The sequence below is a fragment of the Dendrobates tinctorius genome, unplaced genomic scaffold (assembly GCF_039654945.1).
Source record: "Dendrobates tinctorius isolate UK_male_01 unplaced genomic scaffold, ASM3965494v1 ptg000063l, whole genome shotgun sequence".
In the NCBI taxonomy this organism is placed as follows: domain Eukaryota; kingdom Metazoa; phylum Chordata; class Amphibia; order Anura; family Dendrobatidae; genus Dendrobates; species Dendrobates tinctorius.
The window spans coordinates 27884425-27906443 of NW_027361731.1; the positions used below are offsets into that span (position 1 = coordinate 27884425).

The window sequence follows — 22019 nt, forward strand, 5'->3', positions numbered from 1 at the left end:
GGTCCAGAACTGGATGGTGTACTGGCCCACGATTTGAGGACCTTGGCAAAGATTAAACAGAGCCTCAGTGGTAGAGGCTAGACGACCCGGTTCGTCAAACACCCGACGAAAGGTGTCTATAAAAAAGGATAACTGGGTGACCACGGGGTCATCACGCTCCCAGAGGGGATTCACCCAAGCCAAGGTGTCCCCTTCCAGATGGGAAATGATGAAGGCCACCTTAGCTCGGTCCCTGGGGTACTGCTGAGGCAGAAGTTCAAAATGGAGGCGGCATTGGTTTAAAAAACCCCGGCATAATTTGGCGTCCCCGTTATACCGGGGTGGTTTGGTAAACCGCGGAGGAGGGTGAGAAACCGTGGCTGGGGGAGGAGCAGAAGCAGCCGACTGCAAGGAAAGCAATCGACCGTCCACCGACGCCATGTAACTGAGGATATGTGTCTGAGTGTCACGCTGCTGAGCCAACTCCTGTTGCAAGCCAGCCAGCTGGGCGGCGTTACCCGGGTCAGAGGATTGGAGAGCAGAGAGACGCGAGTCCATAGTTTTCATAAAGGACATTAAGCGCGTTTGATTCTCCCGGAGAAAAACTAACTCTTTTTGAACAGCCGCGGCTCCAGCGGGATCCATTGCCTGACTATGCTGTTACAGTATGCTGTCACGGGGAGGAAAAGTGACGACAACCCGGAGTGGACCCTCTGGGTCCAGGCCCCAGAGCCCCCGAGGGCGAGCAGGCCTGGTGTAGCCACCCACTATACAGCGATAGCCAAAGGGACAACAGGGGCAAGACACGGGAAACGAGGCACAGCGGAATCAGAGCTGCTAGGGCATAGACGAAACACGGGGACCACGGAGCGAGGGCAGGACACAGAACAGGGGCACAGAGGATGGCGGAGACTGGAGGCTGCAAGAGAGAGAGCAGGGTACAGGTAAGGCAACAATGGAAGACTGAGGAGGGCTACGGTTGTGCACAGGGAATAGGAGGCACAGAACGGTAGGAAGGAGAGGTAGGACAGAGGGAGACACAGGAGCTAGGACGGGCTATTGAGCACAGCAGAAGGTACAGCGAGGAAGCGCAAACAGGGACAGGGCCTGAGTCAAAGTGGAGGCTGACAGGTATAGCAGCGTCACTGCAAATGATAGTCAGGCGCCTTACCTGGCCTGACGCTGAGCAGAAATAGCCGGTGGGCGCCGCCATGTTGGGGGCGGAGCCACCGCGTCATAGTTCCTAGGGGCCGGCGTGTCAGCAGCAGGGTAGTGCGCAGGGACGGCGCCAGGGTACCCAGAGGTCAGGCGCGGGGACGCGCCGAGAAGCAGGAGCGCGCCAGGAGGCGGGGCCACGCTGGTGAGAAGTCGCGGCAGGGACTGTGACAGTATGCTTTTATAACTGAGATTGTGGATGATGACTAGATGGATTACTGTTTTCCTTATACTGCAATGTCACATGTCTAATGTTATTTTGTGGTATCTTTCAATAAAAAGTTTTAAAAAAAACCAAAACATATAGATACCAAATGTAAATATTTGGTGAAGAATCAGCAACAAGTGGGACACAATTGTGAAGTTGAACGAAATTTATTGGTTATTTTAAATTTTTGTGGAAATTCAAACACTGAAAAGTGGGGCGTGCAATATTATTCGGCCCCTTTACTTTCAGTGCAGCAAACTCACTCCAGAAGTTCATTGTGGATCTCTGAATGATCCAATGTTGTCCTAAATGACTAATGATGATAAATATAATCCACCTGTGTGTAATCAAGTCTCCGTATAAATGCACCTGCTCTGTGATAGACTCAGGGTTCTGTATGAAGCACAGAGAGCATCATGAAGACCAAGGAACACAACAGGCAGGTCCGTGATACTGTGGTGGAGAAGTTTAAAGCCGGAATTGGATACAAAATGATTTCCAAAACTTTAAACATCCCAAGGAGCACTGTGCAGGCGATCATATTGAAATGGAAGGAGTATCATACCACTGCAAATCTACCAAGACCCGGCCGTCCCTCTAAACTTTCATCTCAAACAAGGAGAAGACTGATCAGAGATGCAGCCAAGAGGCCCATGATCACTCTGGATGAACTGCAGAGATCTACAGCTGAGGTGGGACAGTCTGTCCATACGACAACAATCAGTCGTACACTGCACAAATCTGGCCTTTATGGAAGAGTGGCAAGAAGAAAGCCATTTCTCAAAGTATCCATAAAAAGTGTGGTTTATAGTTTGCAACAAGCCACCTGGGAGACACACCAAATACGTGAAAGAAGGTGCTCTGCTCAGATGAAACCAAAATCAAACTTTTTGGCAACAATGCCAAACGATATGTTTGGCGTAAAGGCAACACAGCTCATCACCCTGAACACACCATCCCCACTGTCAAACATGGTGGTGGCAGCATCATGGTTTGGGCCCGGTTTTCTTCAGCAGGGACAGGGAAGATGGTTAAAATTGATGGAGCCAAATACAGGGCCATTCTTGAAGAAAACCTGCTGGGAGTCTGCAAAAGACCTGAGACTGGGACGGAGATTTGTCTTCCAACAAGACAATGACCCCAAACATAAAGCAAAATCTGCAATGGAATGGTTCACAGATAAACGTATCCAGGTGTTAGAATGGCCAAGTCACAGTCCAGACCTGAATCCAATCGAGAATCTGTGGAAAGAGCTGAAAACTGCTGTTCACAAACGATCTCCATCCAACCTCACTGAGCTCGAGCTGTTTGCCAAGGAAGAATGGGCGAGAATTTCAGTCTCTCGATGTGCAAAACTGATAGAGACATATCCCAAGCGACTGCAGCTGTAATCGCAGCAAAAGGTGGCGCAACAAAGTATTAAGTTACAGGGGCCGAATAATATTGCACGCCCCACTTTTCAGTTTTTGAATTTCAACAAAAATTTAAAATAACCAATAAATTTCGTTCAACTTCACAATTGTGTCCCACTTGTTGTTGATTCTTCACCAAAAATTTACATTTGGTATTTTTATGTTTGAAGCATGATATGTGGGAAAAGGCTGAAAAGTTCCAGGGGGCCGAATACTTTCACAAGGCACTGTATCTTCCTATATTTTCCATGCATTGGAATCGGAAGTGTATGTACCATGCACTCACTGTGAGTTCCCCAATATCTGGAATAGTAGTCGGAGCCACGGCCTCATCCATCACTCAGACAATTGTGTAATGGTCCTGAGGATTGGAGGCAGCGGAGCGTGTTCCTGACAAACTGGTGTAAGCAGCGTGATCAGCATGACACCCCCCTGTTATTCATGACAAGGCCCCACCCTGCTGTACAGCTACCTGTGGCGGGGGGCGGTTAGCACTGTGACAGCCGCGTCCTGGTGTACGGCTGCCTGCAGGGGACTGCACTATGGGATCCACCCTAGTGTACGGCTGCCTGCAGGGGGGGCTGCACTATGGGACTGACCATGGTGTACGGCTGCCTGCAGGGGGACTGCACTATGGGATCCACCCTGGTGTACGGCTGCCTGCAGGGGGGCTGCACTATGGGACCGACCCTGGTGTACGGCTGCCTGCAGGGGGGCTGCACTATGGGACCGACCCTGGTGTACGGGTGCCTGCAGGGGGCTGCACTATGGGACCGACCCTGGTGTACGGCTGCCTGCAGGGGGGCTGCACTATGGGACCGACCCTGGTGTACGGCTGCCTGCAGGGGGGCTGCACTATGGGACCGACCCTGGTGTACGGCTGCCTGCAGGGGGGCTGCACTATGGGACCGACCCTGGTGTACGGCTGCCTGCAGGGGGGCTGCACTATGGGACCGACCCTGGTGTACGGCTGCCTGCAGGGGGGCTGCACTATGGGACCGACCCTGGTGTACGGCTGCCTGCAGGGGACTGCACTATGGGATCCACCCTGGTGTACGGCTGCCTGCAGGGGGGCTGCACTATGGGATCCATTCTGGGGTTCGGCTTCCTGCAGGGGGGCTGCACTGTGGGGCCGACTCTGGTGTACGGCTGCCTGCAGGGGGGCTGCACTATGGGACCGACTCTGGTGTACGGCTGCCTGCAGGGGGGCTGCACTATGGGATCCATTCTGGGGTTCGGCTTCCTGCAGGGGGGCTGCACTGTGGGGCCTACCCTCGTGTATGGCTGCCTGCAGGGGGGCTGCACTATGGGACCGACTGGTGTACGGCTGCCTGCAGGGGGGCTGCACTATGGGACCGACCCTGGTGTACGGCTGCCTGCAGGGGGGCTGCACTATGGGACCGACTCTGGTGTACGGCTGCCTGCAGGGACTGCTCTGCAGGGTCGCGTCCTGGTGTACAGCTGCCTGCAGGGGGGCTGCACTATGGGATCCATTCTGGGGTTCGGCTTCCTGCAGGGGGGGCTGCACTGTGGGGCCTACCCTCGTGTATGGCTGCCTGCAGGGGGGCTGCACTATGGGACCGACTCTGGTGTACGGCTGCCTGCAGGGACTGCTCTGCAGGGTCGCGTCCTGGTGTACAGCTGCCTGCAGGGGGGCTGCACTATGGGATCCATTCTGGGGTTCGGCTTCCTGCAGGGGCTGCACTATGGGATCCATTCTGGGGTTCGGCTTCCTGCAGGGGCTGCACTGTGGGGCCGACCCTGGTGTACATCTGCCTGCCTGCACTGTGGGACCCACCCTGGTGTACGGCTGCCTGCAGAAGTCGGGATCACACAAACATCAGTGCACATCTACTAATGTGGGAGCTCAGAGACCCTTCCCCCCCACCCCCCACCCGCAGTGTCTATAGGGAAGGGGACAGACTTATCACCCCTATGCTTTACCCTTCTACACTGCTTCCTCACCTTTCTATCACTGACTCTACATCCTCTCCTCGGGGGAATGCAGGGGCTGCACAGGGGAGTCCCGCACTTCTCTGCTCACCCTCCTACGATGGATTCATGCAGCGATATTATGATAACTGGAAGCTCGATGGTTAATGCGCAGGAGGTGGATGCAGACGCCATGAACATGCTCCATGCAGAACGCGGGCGACTCGCTGGTGGGCACGGACAGTAAAGACGGACGCTGATGGAGTTAAACAGAAAAGTGACATCATGCAGAGGGCAGGCGTCCGTGCACCGACCACCAGGGGGCGCCGTTCCCACCAGCATACGGTGCAGCTCCCATCGCCAGGGGGTACTGCTCCAACCGCTAAGGGCGTCGTTCAGAGGGCTCCGCTCTGACCGCCATGGGACCCAACTCTGACCAGCATGGGAACCGCTCCAACGTCCAGAGGGCTCGGCACCGACCAGCATGGGGCGCAGCTCCGAACACCAGTGGACGCCGGTCCGACAAGCATGGGGCGCAGCTCTGACCGCCAGGGGACGCCGCTCTGACCGCCCTCAACAGCAGCATTAATCTGAGGCACCATGATGGATGCAGGAAGTGTAATAATCACTGTGCGCCTGCGCTGTACGTGTGGGAGGAGCTGAAGGCAATGAAGCGCTATTCTGGGGCCCCGCCCACATGACACTTACGTGGTCACTCTCCGGGACGTCTGCAGCTGCTGCTCCCTCTGGTTCAGGGGCTGCACTTTGCCGTGATTCACCGCGGGGCACTTCGGGGACAGGGTGGCAAAGACGGGTGAGCTGGAGCACCCCCGCTTCAGGAGCTTGCTGAAGGACAAGGCCACCTTGGATTTCGGAGCCGCCATCTTGATCTCCGCTGGGACGGATAGGTGATTCCCACTGGACTCCGATCCAAACGACACCTCGGAGTTGTCGGTGGGGGAGGGGAAGTGGTTGTCAGATTCGCTGGCCCCCGTTGGCTCCCACTTCCTCTCCACGCCTGGCGTGCTTTCTATGGCTACGCTAATAGGAGACGGGCAGGCCGTGCAGTTTGGCAGTGCGATGTGTCCGGGGGACGGGGTGGACACCTCTAGTCTGGGCTGGCAGGATAGGAACAAGCTGGTGTGGGAAGAGGGGGCACAGGTACCGGTGTAGACAGTCAGGTGAGGAATCGGGACGGTGTAATGGCACAGCTGTGGGAGAGATCAGAGGGAAGTTACCAGCAGGACTACAACATGGCCTGTGAGAGCGACATGGAGACATAGACTGGGGGATTATCAGACTCCGAGAACCAGAACGCCAGGAAAACCATGCGTATGGCCCTTTAACACCACTCTATGTGCAGTACCCAATCCCAGCCTGCAGGTGGCAGTTACTCCCTCCATACATTGTACTACACCACCGCCCAGTGGCAGAGAGCTGGTACTGCAACTAATGGGAGCAACAAAAAGGAGGCAATATAAAACCTACAACATTTGTGCTACCGGGCATGCTGGGAGTTGTAGTGTCCGTACTGCGGAAGAGACACAGCCCCTGCCACAGGCAATGTCCATAACTTCTCCTGGAGGTCAGGGAACAGAGACGACGCAGATGGAGATGGATGAAATGAAGGCGAAAATGAGATGTAACATTTATTAGGAGGACAGAAAGTGACGGACGGAAGAAACGGGAAAAAGTACGGACAGAAGGAGCTGAACATCTGTAACCGGGGTCCTCCCTTCACTCTCCCCAGGAGCCGACCGTTTGTAACTGAGGTCCTCCCATCACTCCCCCCAGGAGCCGACCGCCTGTAACTGGGGTCCTCCCATCACTCCCCCCAGGAGCCAACCGTTTAACTGGGGTCCTCCCATCACTTCCCCCAGGAGCCAACCGCCTGTAACCGGGGTCCTCCCATCACTCCCCCAAGGAGCCGACCATTTGTAACCGGGGTCCTCCCATCACTCCCCCCTAGGAGCCAACCGTTTGTAACTGGGGTCCTCCCATCACTCCCCCCAGGAGCCAACCGTTTGTAACTGGGGTCCTCCCATCATTCCCCCCAGGAGCCAACCGTTTGTAACTGGGGTCCTCCCATCACTCTCCCCAGGAGCCGACCGCCTGTAACCGGGGTCCTCCCTTCACTCTCCCCAGGAGCCAACCGTTTGTAACCGGGGTCCTCCCATCACTCCCCCCAGGAGCCGACCGCCTGTAACCGGGGTCCTCCCATCACTCCCCCCAGGAGCCGACCGCCTGTAACCGGGGTCCTCCCATCACTCCCCCCAGGAGCCGACCATCTGTAACCGGGGTCCTCCCATCACTCCCCCCAGGAGCCGACCGCCTGTAACCGAGGTCCTCCCGTCACTCCCTCCAGGATCCGACCGCCTGTAACTGGGGTTCTCCTGTCACTCCCCCCAGGAGCCGACTGCCTGTAACTGGGGTCCTCCCTTCACTCCTTCCAGGAGCTGACCATCTGTATCTGGGGTCCTCACTTCACTCCCCCCAGGAGCAGACCATCTGTATCTGGGGTCCTCCCATCACTACCCCCAGGAGCTGAGCCTCTGTGACCAGGGTCCTCCTGTCACTCCCCCAGGATCCGACCGCCTGTAACCTGGGTCCTCCCGTCACTCCCTCCAGGAGCTGACCGTCTGTAACCGGGGTCCTCCCTTCACTCCCCCAGGAGCAGACCATCTGTAACTGGGGCCCTCCCATCACTCCCCCCAGGAGCCGACCATTTGTAACCGGGGTTCTTCTGTTACTTCCCCCAGGAGCCATTCGCCTGTAACCAGGGTCCTCCCCTCACTCCCCCCAGAAGCTGACCATCTGTATCCGGGGTCCTCCCATCACTCTCCCGAGGAGCTGACCTTCTGTAAAAGGGATCCTCCCGTCACTATAACCTGGATTCCCCATCACTGATCACCAGGCTCTGACAATCTATAACTTGGATCCCTCATCACTGATCACCAGGAGCTGACGATCTATAACCTGAATCCCCCATCACTGATCACCAGGAGCTGACGATTTATAACCTGGATCCCCCATCACTGATCACCAGGAGCTGACGATCTATAACCTGGATCCCCCATCACTGATCACCAGGAGCTGACGATCTATAACCTGGATCCCCCATCACTGATCACCAGGAGCTGACGATTTATAACCTGGATTCCCCATCACTGATCACCAGGAGCTGACGATTTATAACCTGGATTCCCCATCACTGATCACCAGGAGCTGACTATCTATAACCTGGATTCCCCATCACTGATCACCAGGAGCTGACGATTTATAACCTGGATCCCCCATCACTGATCACCAGGAGCTGACGATTTATAACCTGGATCCCCCATCACTGATCACCAGGAGCTGACGATCTATAACCTGGATCCCCCATCACTGATCACCAGGAGCTGACGATTTATAACCTGGATTCCCCATCACTGATCACCAGGAGCTGACGATTTATAACCTGGATTCCCCATCACTGATCACCAGGAGCTGACTATCTATAACCTGGATTCCCCATCACTGATCACCAGGAGCTGACGATTTATAACCTGGATCCCCCATCACTGATCACCAGGAGCTGACGATTTATAACCTGGATCCCCCATCACTGATCACCAGGAGCTGACGATTTATAACCTGGATCCCCCATCACTGATCACCAGGAGCTGACGATTTATAACCTGGATCCCCCATCACTGATCACCAGGAGCTGACGATCTATAACCTGAATCCCCCATCACTGATCACCAGGAGCTGACGATTTATAACCTGGATTCCCCATCACTGATCACCAGTAGCTGACAATCTATAACCTGGTTCCCCCATCACTGATCACCAGGAGCTGACGATTTATAACCTGGATTCCCCATCACTGATCACCAGGAGCTGACGATTTATAACCTGGATCCCCCATCACTGATCACCAGGAGCTGACGATCTATAACCTGGATCCTCCATCACTGATCACCAGGAGCTGACGATCTATAACCTGGATCCCCCATCACTGATCACCAGGAGATGACAATAAATAACCTGGATTCCCCATTACTGATCACGAGAAGCTGACGATCTATAACCTGTATCCCCCATCACTGATCACCATCTCTGGGAGCTGACGATCTATAACCTGGATTCCCCATCACTGATCACCAGGAGCTGACGATTTATAACCTGGATTCCCCATCACTGATCACCAGGAGCTGACGATTTATAACCTGGATCCCCCATCACTGATCACCAGGAGATGACAATAAATAACCTGGATTCCCCATTACTGATCACGAGAAGCTGACGATCTATAACCTGTATCCCCCATCACTGATCACCAGGAGCTGATCTATAACCTGGATCCCCCATCACTGATCACCATCCTCGGGAGCTGACGATTTATAACCTGGATCCCCCATCACTGATCACCAGGAGCTGACGATTTATAACCTGGATTCCCCATCACTGATCACCAGGAGCTGACGATTTATAACCTGGATCCCCCATCACTGATCACCAGGAGATGACAATAAATAACCTGGATTCCCCATTACTGATCACGAGAAGCTGACGATCTATAACCTGTATCCCCCATCACTGATCACCATCTCTGGGAGCTGACGATCTATAACCTGGATTCCCCATCACTGACCACCAGGAGCTGACGATCTATAACCTGGATCCCCCATCACTGATCACCATCCTCGGGAGCTGACGATCTATAACCTGGATCCCCCATCACTGATCACCAGGAGCTGATCTATAACCTGGATCCCCCATCACTGATCACCAGGAGCTGACGATTTATAACCTGGATTCCCCATCACTGATCACCAGGAGCTGACGATTTATAACCTGGATCCCCCATCACTGATCACCAGGAGCTGACGATTTATAACCTGGATCCCCCATCACTGATCACCAGGAGCTGACGATCTATAACCTGGATCCCCCTTCACTGATCACCAGGAGCTGATCTATAACCTGGATCCCCCATCACTGATCACCATCCCTGGGAGTCGACAATCTATAACCTGGATTCACCATCACTGATCACCAGGAGCTGACGATCTATAACCTGGATTCCCCATCACTGATCACCAGGAGCTGACGATCTATAACCTGGATCCCCCATCACTGATCACCAGGAGCTGACTATAACCTGGATCCCCCATCACTGATCACCAGTAGCTGACAATCTATAACCTGAATTCCCCATCACTGATCACCAGGAGCTGACGATCTATAACCTGGATCCCCCATCACTGATCACCAGTAGCTGACGATCTATAACCTGGATCCCCCATCACTGATCACCAGTAGCTGACAATCTATAACCTGGATTCCCCATCACTGATCACCAGTAGCTGACAATCTATAACCTGGATTCCCCATTACTGATCACCAGGAGCTGACAATCTATAACCTGGATCCCCCATCACTGATCACCAGGAGCTGACTATCTATAACCTGGATTCCCCATCACTGATCACCAGGAGCTGACGATCAATAACCTGGATTCCCCATTACTGATCACGAGAAGCTGATGATCTATAACCTGGATCCCCCATCACTGATCACCATCCCTGGGAGCTGACGATCTTTAACCTGGATTCCCCATCACTGATCACCAGGAGCTGACGATCTATAACCTGGATTCCCCATCCCCGGGAGCTGACGATCTATAACCTGGATCCCCCATCACTGATCACCAGGAGCTGATCTATAACCTGGATCCCCCATCACTGATCACCATCCCCGGGAGTCGACAATCTATAACCTGGATTCCCCATCACTGATCACCAGGAGCTGACGATCTATAACCTGGATTCCCCATTACTGATCACGAGAAGCTGATGATCTATAACCTGGATCCCCCATCACTGATCACCATCCCTGGGAGCTGACGATCTATAACCTGGATTCCCCATCACTGATCACCAGGAGCTGACGATCTATAACCTGGATTCCCCATCCCCGGGAGCTGACGATCTATAACCTGGATCCCCCATCACTGATCACCAGGAGCTGATCTATAACCTGGATCCCCCATCACTGATCACCATCCCCGGGAGTCGACAATCTATAACCTGGATTCCCCATCACTGATCACCAGGAGCTGACGATCTATAACCTGGATCCCCCATCACTGATCACCAGGAGCTGACTATAACCTGGATCCCCCATCACTGATCACCAGTAGCTGACAATCTATAACCTGAATTCCCCATCACTGATCACCAGGAGCTGACGATCTATAACCTGGATTCCCCATCACTGATCACCAGAAGCTGACGATCTATAACCTGGATCCCCCATCACTGATCACCAGTAGCTGACAATCTATAACCTGGATCCCCCATCACTGATCACCAGGAGATGACGATCTATAACCTGGATTCCCCATCACTGATCACCAGAATCTGACGATCTATAACCTGGATCCCCCATCACTGATCACCAGTAGCTGACAATCTATAACCTGGATTCCCCATTACTGATCACCAGGAGCTGACGATCTATAACCTGGATTCCCCATTACTGATCACCAGGAGCTGACGATCTATAACCTGGATTCCCCATTACTGATCACCAGGAGCTGACAATCTATAACCTGGATCCCCCATCACTGATCACCAGGAGCTGACGATCTATAACCTGGATCCCCCATCACCGATCACCAGGAGATGACGATCTATAACCTGGATTCCCCATCACTGATCACCAGGAGCTGACGATCTATAACCTGGATCCCTGATCACTGATCACCAGGAGCTGACGATTTATAACCTGGATCCCCCATCACTGTCAGAGCCTGCAGGTAAAACCTCTCGGGAGGGGGAGGAGGTGCCCATGCAAATTGATTCCGTTCAGAGGCGCGAGAGTAATGAGCGCCGGGAGCATCGCCTTCGTGAGAGTCTATGTTTCTACTGCGGTCAGTCTTACCACTTTTTAATCAACTGTCCCAAGTGTCCCAAGCGGCCTAATAAGGTGATAGCAGCAGTAGGAGAATATGACAACTGTGATGATGAATCTGACATCTGAATGTAGCCTGCCTCTAAACGCTGTATTTCATTCACTTTCTATGACTTCACCCCCCAAGGAGCTGAAGGAGAAGAACTCTCACTGTTCTCTCCCTATTAAGATCCTGTGTTCAGGAGAGTGGATTTCCAGTGCAGCTATGATTGACTCTGGTGCAGGTGGCAATTTCATGGATATCGCATTTGCCAAGGAACATGGTATTAAAATTCAGCAAAGAGCCTCTCCACTTACCATGGAAACAGTGGATGGGTCACCTTTAATCTCTGGGCCTGTGGATCAGGAGACCGTACCCCTTGAAATTTTGTTGGAGCCTAGTCATCAGGAGCAACTTTCTTTCTTGCTAATTTCTTCTCCTCATTTTCCTGTGATTTTAGGCATTCCTTGGTTGCGTTCTCAGAACCCAAGTATCAACTGGGAAACCAAGGAGATCATCTTTCCAACAAGGAGCAACGCAGCATTAACAGAAGCTGTCCCTGAGTCCATAGCCATAGAACCACATGTACAGGTATTTACTTTACCTTCAGCATATAAAGAGTTCTCTGACATCTGTGACAAGAAGAATGCAGATCAGCTTCCTCCACACAGGCATTATGACTGTCCCATTGAGCTGCTTCCTGGGGCAGCTATTCCTTTTGGTAATGTATACCCTTTGGCGGCACCTGAGCTTCAAGCCTTAAAGGAGTATATTGATGAAAATCTGGCCAAAGGCTTCATACGTCCTTCTTCCTCACCAGCAGGGGCACCTATATTTTTTGTAAAGAAGAAGGATGGGACCCTGAGACCCTGTGTTGACTATCGGGAACTTAATAAGGTAACCATACGAAATCGTTACCCTTTGCCTCTGATTCCCGAATTACTGGAAAGAGTCCGCCATGCTAAAGTGTTCTCTAAACTAGATCTTCGTGGGGCTTATAATTTGGTGCGTATTCGTCCAGGGGATGAGTGGAAGACAGCATTCAGATGCCGGTATGGACACTTTGAATATCTTGTGATGCCCTTCGGCCTTTGTAACGCCCCTGCAACGTTTCAACACCTTGCTAACGACATTTTCAGAGATTTGTTGGACCAGTTTGTGGTGATCTATTTGGACGATATACTAATCTTTTCTGACTCTCTACAGGAACATGAAATACATGTCAAGACTGTTTTAAGACGTCTGAAAGAGAACCATCTGTATATTAAGCCGGAGAAATGCGAGTTCCATCGTTCTGAGATACAGTTCTTAGGGTATATCATCTCTCCCCAGGGGCTGAACATGGAATCCGGTAAGATTCAGGCTATCCTTGACTGGCCGGTACCCAAGAACGTTAAGGAGGTCCAACGTTTTATTGGTTTTGCAAATTTCTACAGACGCTTTATTCGAAATTTTTCTGATATTGTCCGTCCCATTACTTCCTTGACAAAGAAGGAAAAGCCCTTTAAGTGGTCATCACAGGCTCAAGAAGCTTTCAATCGTCTTAAGATCTGTTTCACCTCAGCACCACTGTTGATACACCCAGATCCAACACTTTCTTTCATTGTGGAGGTGGACGCTTCCGATAATGCTTTGGGGGCGATTCTCTCCCAAAGGACTGGAGAGAAGGGTCTGCTACATCCTTGTGCTTTCTTTTCCCGTAGACTAACCTCAGCAGAGAAGAATTACGACGTGGGAGACAAGGAATTGCTAGCCATTATTGCGGCTTTCAAAGAATGGAGACATCATCTGCAAGGAGCTGCACAACAGATCATAGTGCTAACTGACCATCGCAATTTAGAGTTCCTTAGATCCGCTAGATGTCTTTCTCCTCGTCAGGCTCGTTGGAACTTATTTTTAAACCAATTTAACTTTATCTCGTACCGTCCAGGTTCTCGTAATGGGAAGGCTGATGCTTTATCCCGAATCCATGCTGCGGATTCCGTACCTGGAGCCCCGCCCAAGACCATTCTATCGGATGCCAATTTAATCGGAGTTATCCACGACCAGGACTTGTGGAAGGAGTGCAGGGAGGCTTATGACGGTGATGTATTTCTGGCCAACCCACCAGTGGATATTAATCTTGTCTTTAAGGGTGGCATGTGGTTCAGAGATCGACGTATCTACGTCCCTGAGGTCGTCCGTCTGCAGATCCTCAAGTTGGTACATGACTCCAAGTTGGCTGGTCACAGGGGGGTACAGAAGACACAAGAGTTCCTGAGCCGATTCTTCTGGTGGCCAACGTGCCTGAAGGATACCAAGGACTATGTGCTCTCTTGCGAGGTATGTGGCACCTACGGGTCTTCTACAACCATTACCTGTTCCATCTCGCCCTTGGGGGTCTATATCAATGGACTTTATCGTGGAGCTGCCCACATTGGGGGGCATGAATACAATCATGGTGGTAGTTGATCGCCTGACCAAAGCTGCCCATTTTGTTCCATGCACCGGCCTACCCTCAGCTAAAGATACAGTGAACTTGGTTATACAGAATGTCTTTCGGTTACATGGGGTCCCGGATGAGATCATCTCTGACCGGGGAGTACAGTTCACTTCAAGATTCTGGAAGGGGCTTTGCTCTGCACTCAATATTAAGGTCTGTCTCTCTTCCGCTTACCATCCCCAGACTAATGGTCAGACTGAACGGACCAACCAGACGCTGGAACAATATCTAAGATGCTATGTCAGCCATCTCCAGGATGACTGGTTGGAGTTGCTGCCATTAGCCGAATTTTCATATAACAATTCTCAGAGCGCCTCCACTAAATTTACACCTTTCTTTGCCAATCTGGGTTATCATCCGTGTATCTTACCTAGGTCGCCAATTAATTCTCCGGTTCCGGCAGTGGAGGAAAGACTGACTGCGTTGAGGCAAAATCTGGAAGTTCTGAAGGAATCCCTGACCACAGCTCAAGAACGTTATAAGAAATCTGCTGATAGATTCCGTAAACCTGCACCCATGTTCAAGGTAGGAGATTCCGTGTGGTTAGCAACTAAGAATCTGAAGTTAAACGTTCCTTCACAGAAACTTGGACAGAAATTCATTGGCTCTTTCAAGATCAACGGTATTGTGAGCTCTGTGGCCTGCCGGCTGAAGCTGCCTAGGACTATGAAGGTACACCCAGTTTTTCATGTATCTTTACTAAAGCCTGTATCTCCTAATACCTTCCAGGGACGTGTTGTGCCACCTCCGCAGCCTGTGGTGATTGATGACCAAGAACAATTTGTGGTGGAGGAAATTATTGATTCCAGGATTCGCAGGAATCGGCTCCAATATCTGATAAGATGGCAGGGATATTCCCCTGAGGAAGACTCTTGGGAACCTGTGGAAAACATCAATGCCCAACAGAAGATTTCTCGTTTTCATCGGAGATTCCCTGAGAAACCAGGTCCAGGATCGTCCTGAGGCCGCTTCTAAGGAGGGAGTAATGTCAGGACTCTGAACATTTTTACCTTTTTGCATTACTGCCCTTTTCCAAGATGGTGTCCTTGGTCTCATGTGCATTGTGTCCTCCTGCTATAAAACTCCACCCCAGCCTTCAGTCTGTGCTTGAGTATTCTGCCTTGCATCCAGCTCCTGACCTCTGATTGCTCCCTGGCTATATACCGGCTCCTGTGAACCTGTGTGGTGATCCTGCTGCTCTGCTCTGAGTTCCTGCTGCATACTCCAGTTTCCAGAACTCTTCTTCCTCTGCTGCTCGTGTTTCACTTCCATCTGCATTTGCTGGACATGTAAGCTGTTCCTGCTCTGCAAGAGCCTGAGACTATTTTCCTGGTCAAGCTAAGATAAGATTTGAACTGCCTTTTAAGCTTACCTATCTGTGTCTGGACTAAGACAAGGATTTATTCATGCCAAGTATCCTGAAGAAATAACTGTGCGTCATAGACTTTTTGCTTGATTGCATCTTCCTCTAAAGTTCCTATAGACTGCTAAGCTGCTTCTTATATTTTCTCCAAGTGTTATGGACTTGAGTTTCTTTCTGCATCTGTTGTATCACCGTGTGTTAATATAGACTTTATCACTTATAAAACTGTGTCCTGTAGTCATCTTGTTCGATGCACAGAGACTCCTGAGTTATCCACTATAATTATTACAATCACTGATCACCAGGAGCTGACAATCTAAAACCTGGATTCCCCATCACCGATCACCAGGAGATGACGATCTATAACCTGGATCCCCCATCACCGATCACCAGTAGCTGACAATCTATAACCTGGATCCCCCATCACCGATCACCAGTAGCTGACAATCTATAACCTGAATTCCCCATCACTGATCACCAGGAGCTGACAATCTATAACCTGGAACCCCCATCACCGATCACCAGTAGCTGACAATCTATAACCTGGATCCCCCATCACCGATCACCAGTAGCTGACAATCTATAACCTGAATTCCCCATCACTGATCACCAGTAGCTGACAAATCTATAACCTGGATTCCCCATCACTGATCACCAGTAGCTGACAAATCTATAACCTGGATCCCCCATCACTGATCACCAGTAGCTGACAATCTATAACCTGGATCCCCCATCACCGATCACCAGTAGCTGACAATCTATAACCTGGATCCCCCATCACTGATCACCAGTAGCTGACAATCTATAACCTGGATCCCCCATCACCGATCACCAGTAGCTGACAATCTATAACCTGAATTCCCCATCACTGATCACCAGGAGCTGACAATCTATAACCTGAATCCCCCATCACCGATCACCAGGAGATGACGATCAATAACCTGGATCCCCCATCACCGATCACCAGTAGCTGACAATCTATAACCTGGATCCCCCATCACCGATCACCAGTAGCTGACAATCTATAACCTGAATTCCCCATCACTGATCACCAGTAGCTGACAATCTATAACCTGGATCCCCCATCACCGATCACCAGTAGCTGACAATCTATAACCTGGATCCCCCATCACCGATCACCAGTAGCTGACAATCTATAACCTGGATCCCCCATCACTGATCACCAGTAGCTGACAATCTATAACCTGGATTCCCCATCACTGATCACCAGGAGCTGACAATCTATAACCTGGATTCCCCATTACTGATCACCAGAAGCTGACGATCTATAACCTGGATCCCCCATTACTGATCACCATCCCTGGCAGCTGACGATCTATAACCTGGATTCCCCATCAGTGATCACCATCCCTGGGAGCTGACGATCTATAACCTGGATTCCCCATCAGTGATCACCATCCCTGGGAGCTGACGATCTATAACCTGGATTCCCCATCAGTGATCACCATCCCCGGGAGCTGACGATCTATAACCTGGATTCCCCATTACTGATCACCAGAAGCTGACGATCTATAACCTGGATCCCCCATTACTGATCACCAGGAGCTGACAATCTATAACCTGGATCCCCCATCACTGATCACCAGTAGCTGACAATCTATAACCTGGATCCCCCATCACTGATCACCAGTAGCTGACAATCTATAACCTGGATCCCCCATCACTGATCACCAGTAGCTGACAATCTATAACCTGGATCCCCCATCACCGATCACCAGGAGATGACGATCAATAACCTGGATCCCCCATCACTGATCACCAGGAGCTGATCTATAACCTGGATCCCCCATCACCGATCACCAGGAGCTGACGATCTATAACCTGGATTCCCCATCACTGATCACCAGGAGCTGACGATCTATAACCTGGATCCCCCATCACTGATCACCAGTAGCTGACAAATCTATAACCTGGATCCCCCATCACTGATCACCAGTAGCTGACAATCTATAACCTGGGTCCCCCATCACCGATCACCAGTAGCTGACAATCTATAACCTGAATCCCCCATCACCGATCACCAGGAGATGACGATCAATAACCTGGATCCCCCATCACCGATCACCAGTAGCTGACAATCTATAACCTGGATCCCCCATCACTGATCACCAGGAGCTGACAATCTATAACCTGGATTCCCCATTACTGATCACCAGAAGCTGACGATCTATAACCTGGATCCCCCATTACTGATCACCATCCCTGGCAGCTGACGATCTATAACCTGGATTCCCCATCAGTGATCACCATCCCTGGGAGCTGACGATCTATAACCTGGATTCCCCATCAGTGATCACCATCCCTGGGAGCTGACGATCTATAACCTGGATTCCCCATCAGTGATCACCATCCCCGGGAGCTGACGATCTATAACCTGGATTCCCCATTACTGATCACCAGAAGCTGACGATCTATAACCTGGATCCCCCATTACTGATCACCAGGAGCTGATCTATAACCTGGATCCCCCATCACCGATCACCAGGAGCTGACGATCTATAACCTGGATTCCCCATCACTGATCACCAGGAGCTGACAATCTATAACCTGGAGCCCCCATCACTGATCATGGTTAGGTGTCCTGTCAGTGAATGGGAACATTACTGCTGCACTGACATGCTGGCAGCTGTGAGATGCTCGTTGGGTACACCCCTAGATGTAAACATGCTGTGCTTCCATTCACTGACAGGAGGCAGAGGTGCTGAGTATACAGACTATGCAGTTGCTCCTGGGTAAGAGATGCAGCCCGGTGACCTCCGGCAGCCCCATAATCACTACCATTATCCGCACTACACAGTGGAGGGACATCTAGTGGTCGAGGAGGGAGCTGCGGCTAGGACTATAGCCTGCGGGGCCCGGATCAGTCAAGGGCCCGGCTAGGTGGCTTTGGCGGGCGGCGGCTGCTGCGGCTGGTTTCGACGGTCCAGCTTGCTCATGACCTGGGTGATGTCCACGGTGTTGGCCGCCTCCTTGGCCTTCGCCTCCTCCTCCAGTTGCCGCAGGATTACCGGGCTCGGGCTTGACCTGCGATGGCGTCTCATCAACGGAAAGTTACTGCTGGAGAAGGGACAGGCGTCACTACACTGATCACGAGCACTGCTGCCAGGCACTGTTTATAGGGGCAGACATGGCCACCAGTGCAATCATGACAAGACTAGAGCAGGACCGCAGTCATCACCACAGCATCAAGGCTCATCCTCCAGAGCTGCAGTCACTGTTCTGCTGTTACATCGTGTCTTATCCTCCTGTCACCCCCAGAGCTGCAGTCACTATTCTGCTGTTACATCGTGTCTTATCCTCCTGTCACCTCCAGAGCCGCATTCACTATTCTGCTGTTACATCGTGTCTTACCCTCCTGTCACCTCCAGAGCCGCAGTCACTATTCTGCTGTTATATCGTGTCTTATCCTCCTGTCACCCCCATAGCTGCACTCACTATTCTAGTGTTACATCATGTCTTATCCTCCTGTCACCCCCAGAGCTACACTCACTATTCTGCTGTTACATCGTGTCTTATCCTCCTGTCACCTCCAGAGCCGCATTCACTATTCTGCTGTTACATCGTGTCTTATCCTCCTGTCACCTCCAGAGCCATATTCACTATTCTGCTGTTACATCGTGTCTTATCCTCCTGTCACCTCCAGAGCCGCAGTCACTATTCTGCTGTTACATCGTGTCTTATCCTCCTGTCACCCCCAGAGCTGCACTCAATATTCTGCTGTTACATCGTGTCTTATCCTCCTGTCACCTCCAGAGCCGCATTCACTATTCTGCTGTTACATCGTGTCTTATCCTCCTGTCACCTCCAGAGCTGCACTCACTATTCTGAAGTTACATTATGTCTTGTCCTCCAGTCTGCCCCCTCTCATCTCCTTGTTTGCCTCCCTCATTATCCCCCTCCCCTGTCAATTCCTCATTGTCTGCCTCCCTAGTTATCCCCCGACCACCACCATCCCCTCATTGTCTGTCTGCCTCCCTAGTTATCCCCCGACCACCGTCATCCCCATTGTCTGCCTCCCTACTGATCCCCCGACCACAGTCATCCCCACATTGTCTTCCTCCCTAGTTATCCCCCGACCACCGTCATCCCCATTGTCTGCCTCCCTACTGATCCCCCGACCACAGTCATCCCCACATTGTCTGTCTGCCTCCCTACTTATCCCCCGACCACCGTCATCCCCTCATTGTCTGCCTCCCTACTTATTCCCCGACCACCGTCATCCCCTCATTGTCTGCCTCCCTACTTATTCCCCGACCACTGTCATCCCCTCATTGTCTGCCTCCCTACTTATTCCCCGACCACCGTCATCCCCTCATTGTCTGCCTCCCTACTTATTCCCCGACCACTGTCATCCCCACATTGTCTGTCTGCCTCCCTACTTATCCCCCGACCACCGTCATCCCCTCATTGTCTGCCTCCCTACTTATTCCCCGACCACCGTCATCCCCTCATTGTCTGCCTCCCTACTTATTCCCCGACCACTGTCATCCCCTCATTGTCTGCCTCCCTATTTATCCCTTGACCAACGTCATCCCCTCATTGTCTCCCTCCCTCGTTATCCCCTGGCCCTGTCATACCCTCGTCTGCCTCCCTAGTTATCCCCTGTCATCCTCTCGTCTGCCTCCCTCGTTATCCCCCGCCCCGTCATCTCCTCGCTGTCTGCATCTCCCGTTATCTCCCACCATTCCCTCATTATAATGCCTCCCTAGTTATCCCCTGCCCCCATCATCCCCTCGTTGTCGCCCTCCCTTGTTATCCACCGCCCCCTGTAATCCACGGCCCTCCTGTTATCTGCGTTCCCCGGGCACTTACCTCTTCTTGGTCTCCTGCGGTACCACGGCTTTGCTCAGTATCTCCTTGTAAATGGGCGACTTAAGGTACCTGGCGTAAGAATCCTACTAAGAGAAAGAAGACATGGCAACACCGGTGGAGTGGAGGGGGCAGCGCGGACCCTCGCAGCCACCACACACCTTTTTCATCAGCATGTAGATGTGCGTCTGAGCGGCGTCCAGCACATAGCGGTGCGGGTGCTTCAGCCCCTTCACCGTGATGTCCATCGTCTTCCCATCAATATTAATCCAGCGTCTGGCACCAGGGGCTAGGAACAACCTGCAGAGGGTAAGATGAGAGGAATAACCTGCAGAGGGCGAGATGTGAGGCCAGGGGTGGAACAACCTGCCGAGGGCGAGATGTGAGGAACAACTTGCCGAGGGCGAGAAGTGAGAAACAACCTGCCGAGGGCGAGAAGTGAGGAACAACCTGCCGAGGGCGAGAAGTGAGGAACAACCTGCCGAGGGCGAGAAGTGAGGAACAACCTGCCGAGGGCGAGATGTGAGGAACAACCTGCCGAGGGCGAGATGTGAGGAACAACCTGCCGAGGGCGAGATGTGAGGAACAACCTGCCGAGGGCGAGAAGTGAGGAACAACCTGCCGAGGGCGAGATGTGAGGAACAACCTGCCGAGGGCGAGAAGTGAGGAACAACCTGCCGAGGGCGAGATGTGAGGAACAACCTGCCGAGGGCGAGATGTGAGGAACAACCTGCCGAGGGCGAGACGTGAGGAACAACCTGCCGAGGGCGAGACGTGAGGAACAACCTGCCGAGGGCAAAATGTGAGGCCGGAGGAGGAACAACCTGCCGAGGGCGAGATGCGAGGCAGAGGGAGCAATAACCTGTCGAGGGCGAGATGCGAGGCCGGGGGAGAAACAAACTGCCGAGGGCAAGTTGTGAGGAACAACTTGCCGAGGGCGAGATGTGAGGCTGGGGGAGGAACAACCTGCAGAGGGCGAGATTTGAGGAACAACCCGCCGAGGGCGAGATGTGAGGAACAACCCGCCGAGGGCGAGATGTGAGGCTGGGGGAGGAAAAATAACCTGCAGAGGGCAAAATGTGAGGCCGGAATAACCTGCAGAGCAGACTTTCTGCTTTGCTCTCCCTCCATTGTGAGGGTTTGTTACACTGTATCAGTGAAGTAATTTCTCCATTGAGGTCTTACTTGATACACTGTAACAAATCTCAGATGTGAGGTGTCGCTGGTTCAGGACTATGATGTGCTTCCATGGAGCCTCTGCACACCCTCGTGTATCTGACACACAGGAACGGACCCTCTGCGCTGACCTCACTCACTTGTAAATCTCCTCCGCTTTTTCCTTCACCTTGGACTGGTCTCCGTATTTCAGGTCCTCACAGGCCTCCCAGAAGCTCATATTCTCTCCTGACCGAGAGGAAACAAGAGGCGTACCATCAGCTGCATACGTCACCTGTGCATGGGACATTGGAGGGAGGAGGACAGAGGAGGGAGGAGGACAGAGGAGGAGGGGGGAGAAGGCTGGAGGGAGAAGGACATGAGGAGGATGGCGGGAGGAGGACACGAGGAGGATGGCGGGAGGGAGGAGGAGTACACAGGAGGAGGCTGGAGTGAGGAAGACACAGAAGGCTGGAGGGAAGAGGACGACACAGGAGGAG

General features: G+C 52.3%; 1 protein-coding gene across 2 annotated transcripts in view; it reads right to left on the reverse strand.

Moving 5' to 3' along the window:
* The window catches only part of RGS9 (regulator of G protein signaling 9), a 186840-nt gene that overhangs the window by 19638 nt on the left and 145183 nt on the right, over positions 1–22019 (reverse strand). The window contains exons 14-18 of one of the 2 annotated variants that reach the window (XM_073579751.1): positions 21681–21768; positions 20526–20664; positions 20368–20450; positions 18495–18609; positions 5455–5957 (exon numbers count right to left, since the gene is read on the reverse strand). In XM_073579751.1, coding sequence (XP_073435852.1) covers positions 5455–5957; positions 18495–18609; positions 20368–20450; positions 20526–20664; positions 21681–21768 — 928 coding nt within the window. Of the gene's footprint in view, positions 1–5454; positions 5958–18494; positions 18613–20367; positions 20451–20525; positions 20665–21680; positions 21769–22019 lie in introns of both variants that reach the window. The other variant, XM_073579750.1, reaches the window with a different exon arrangement.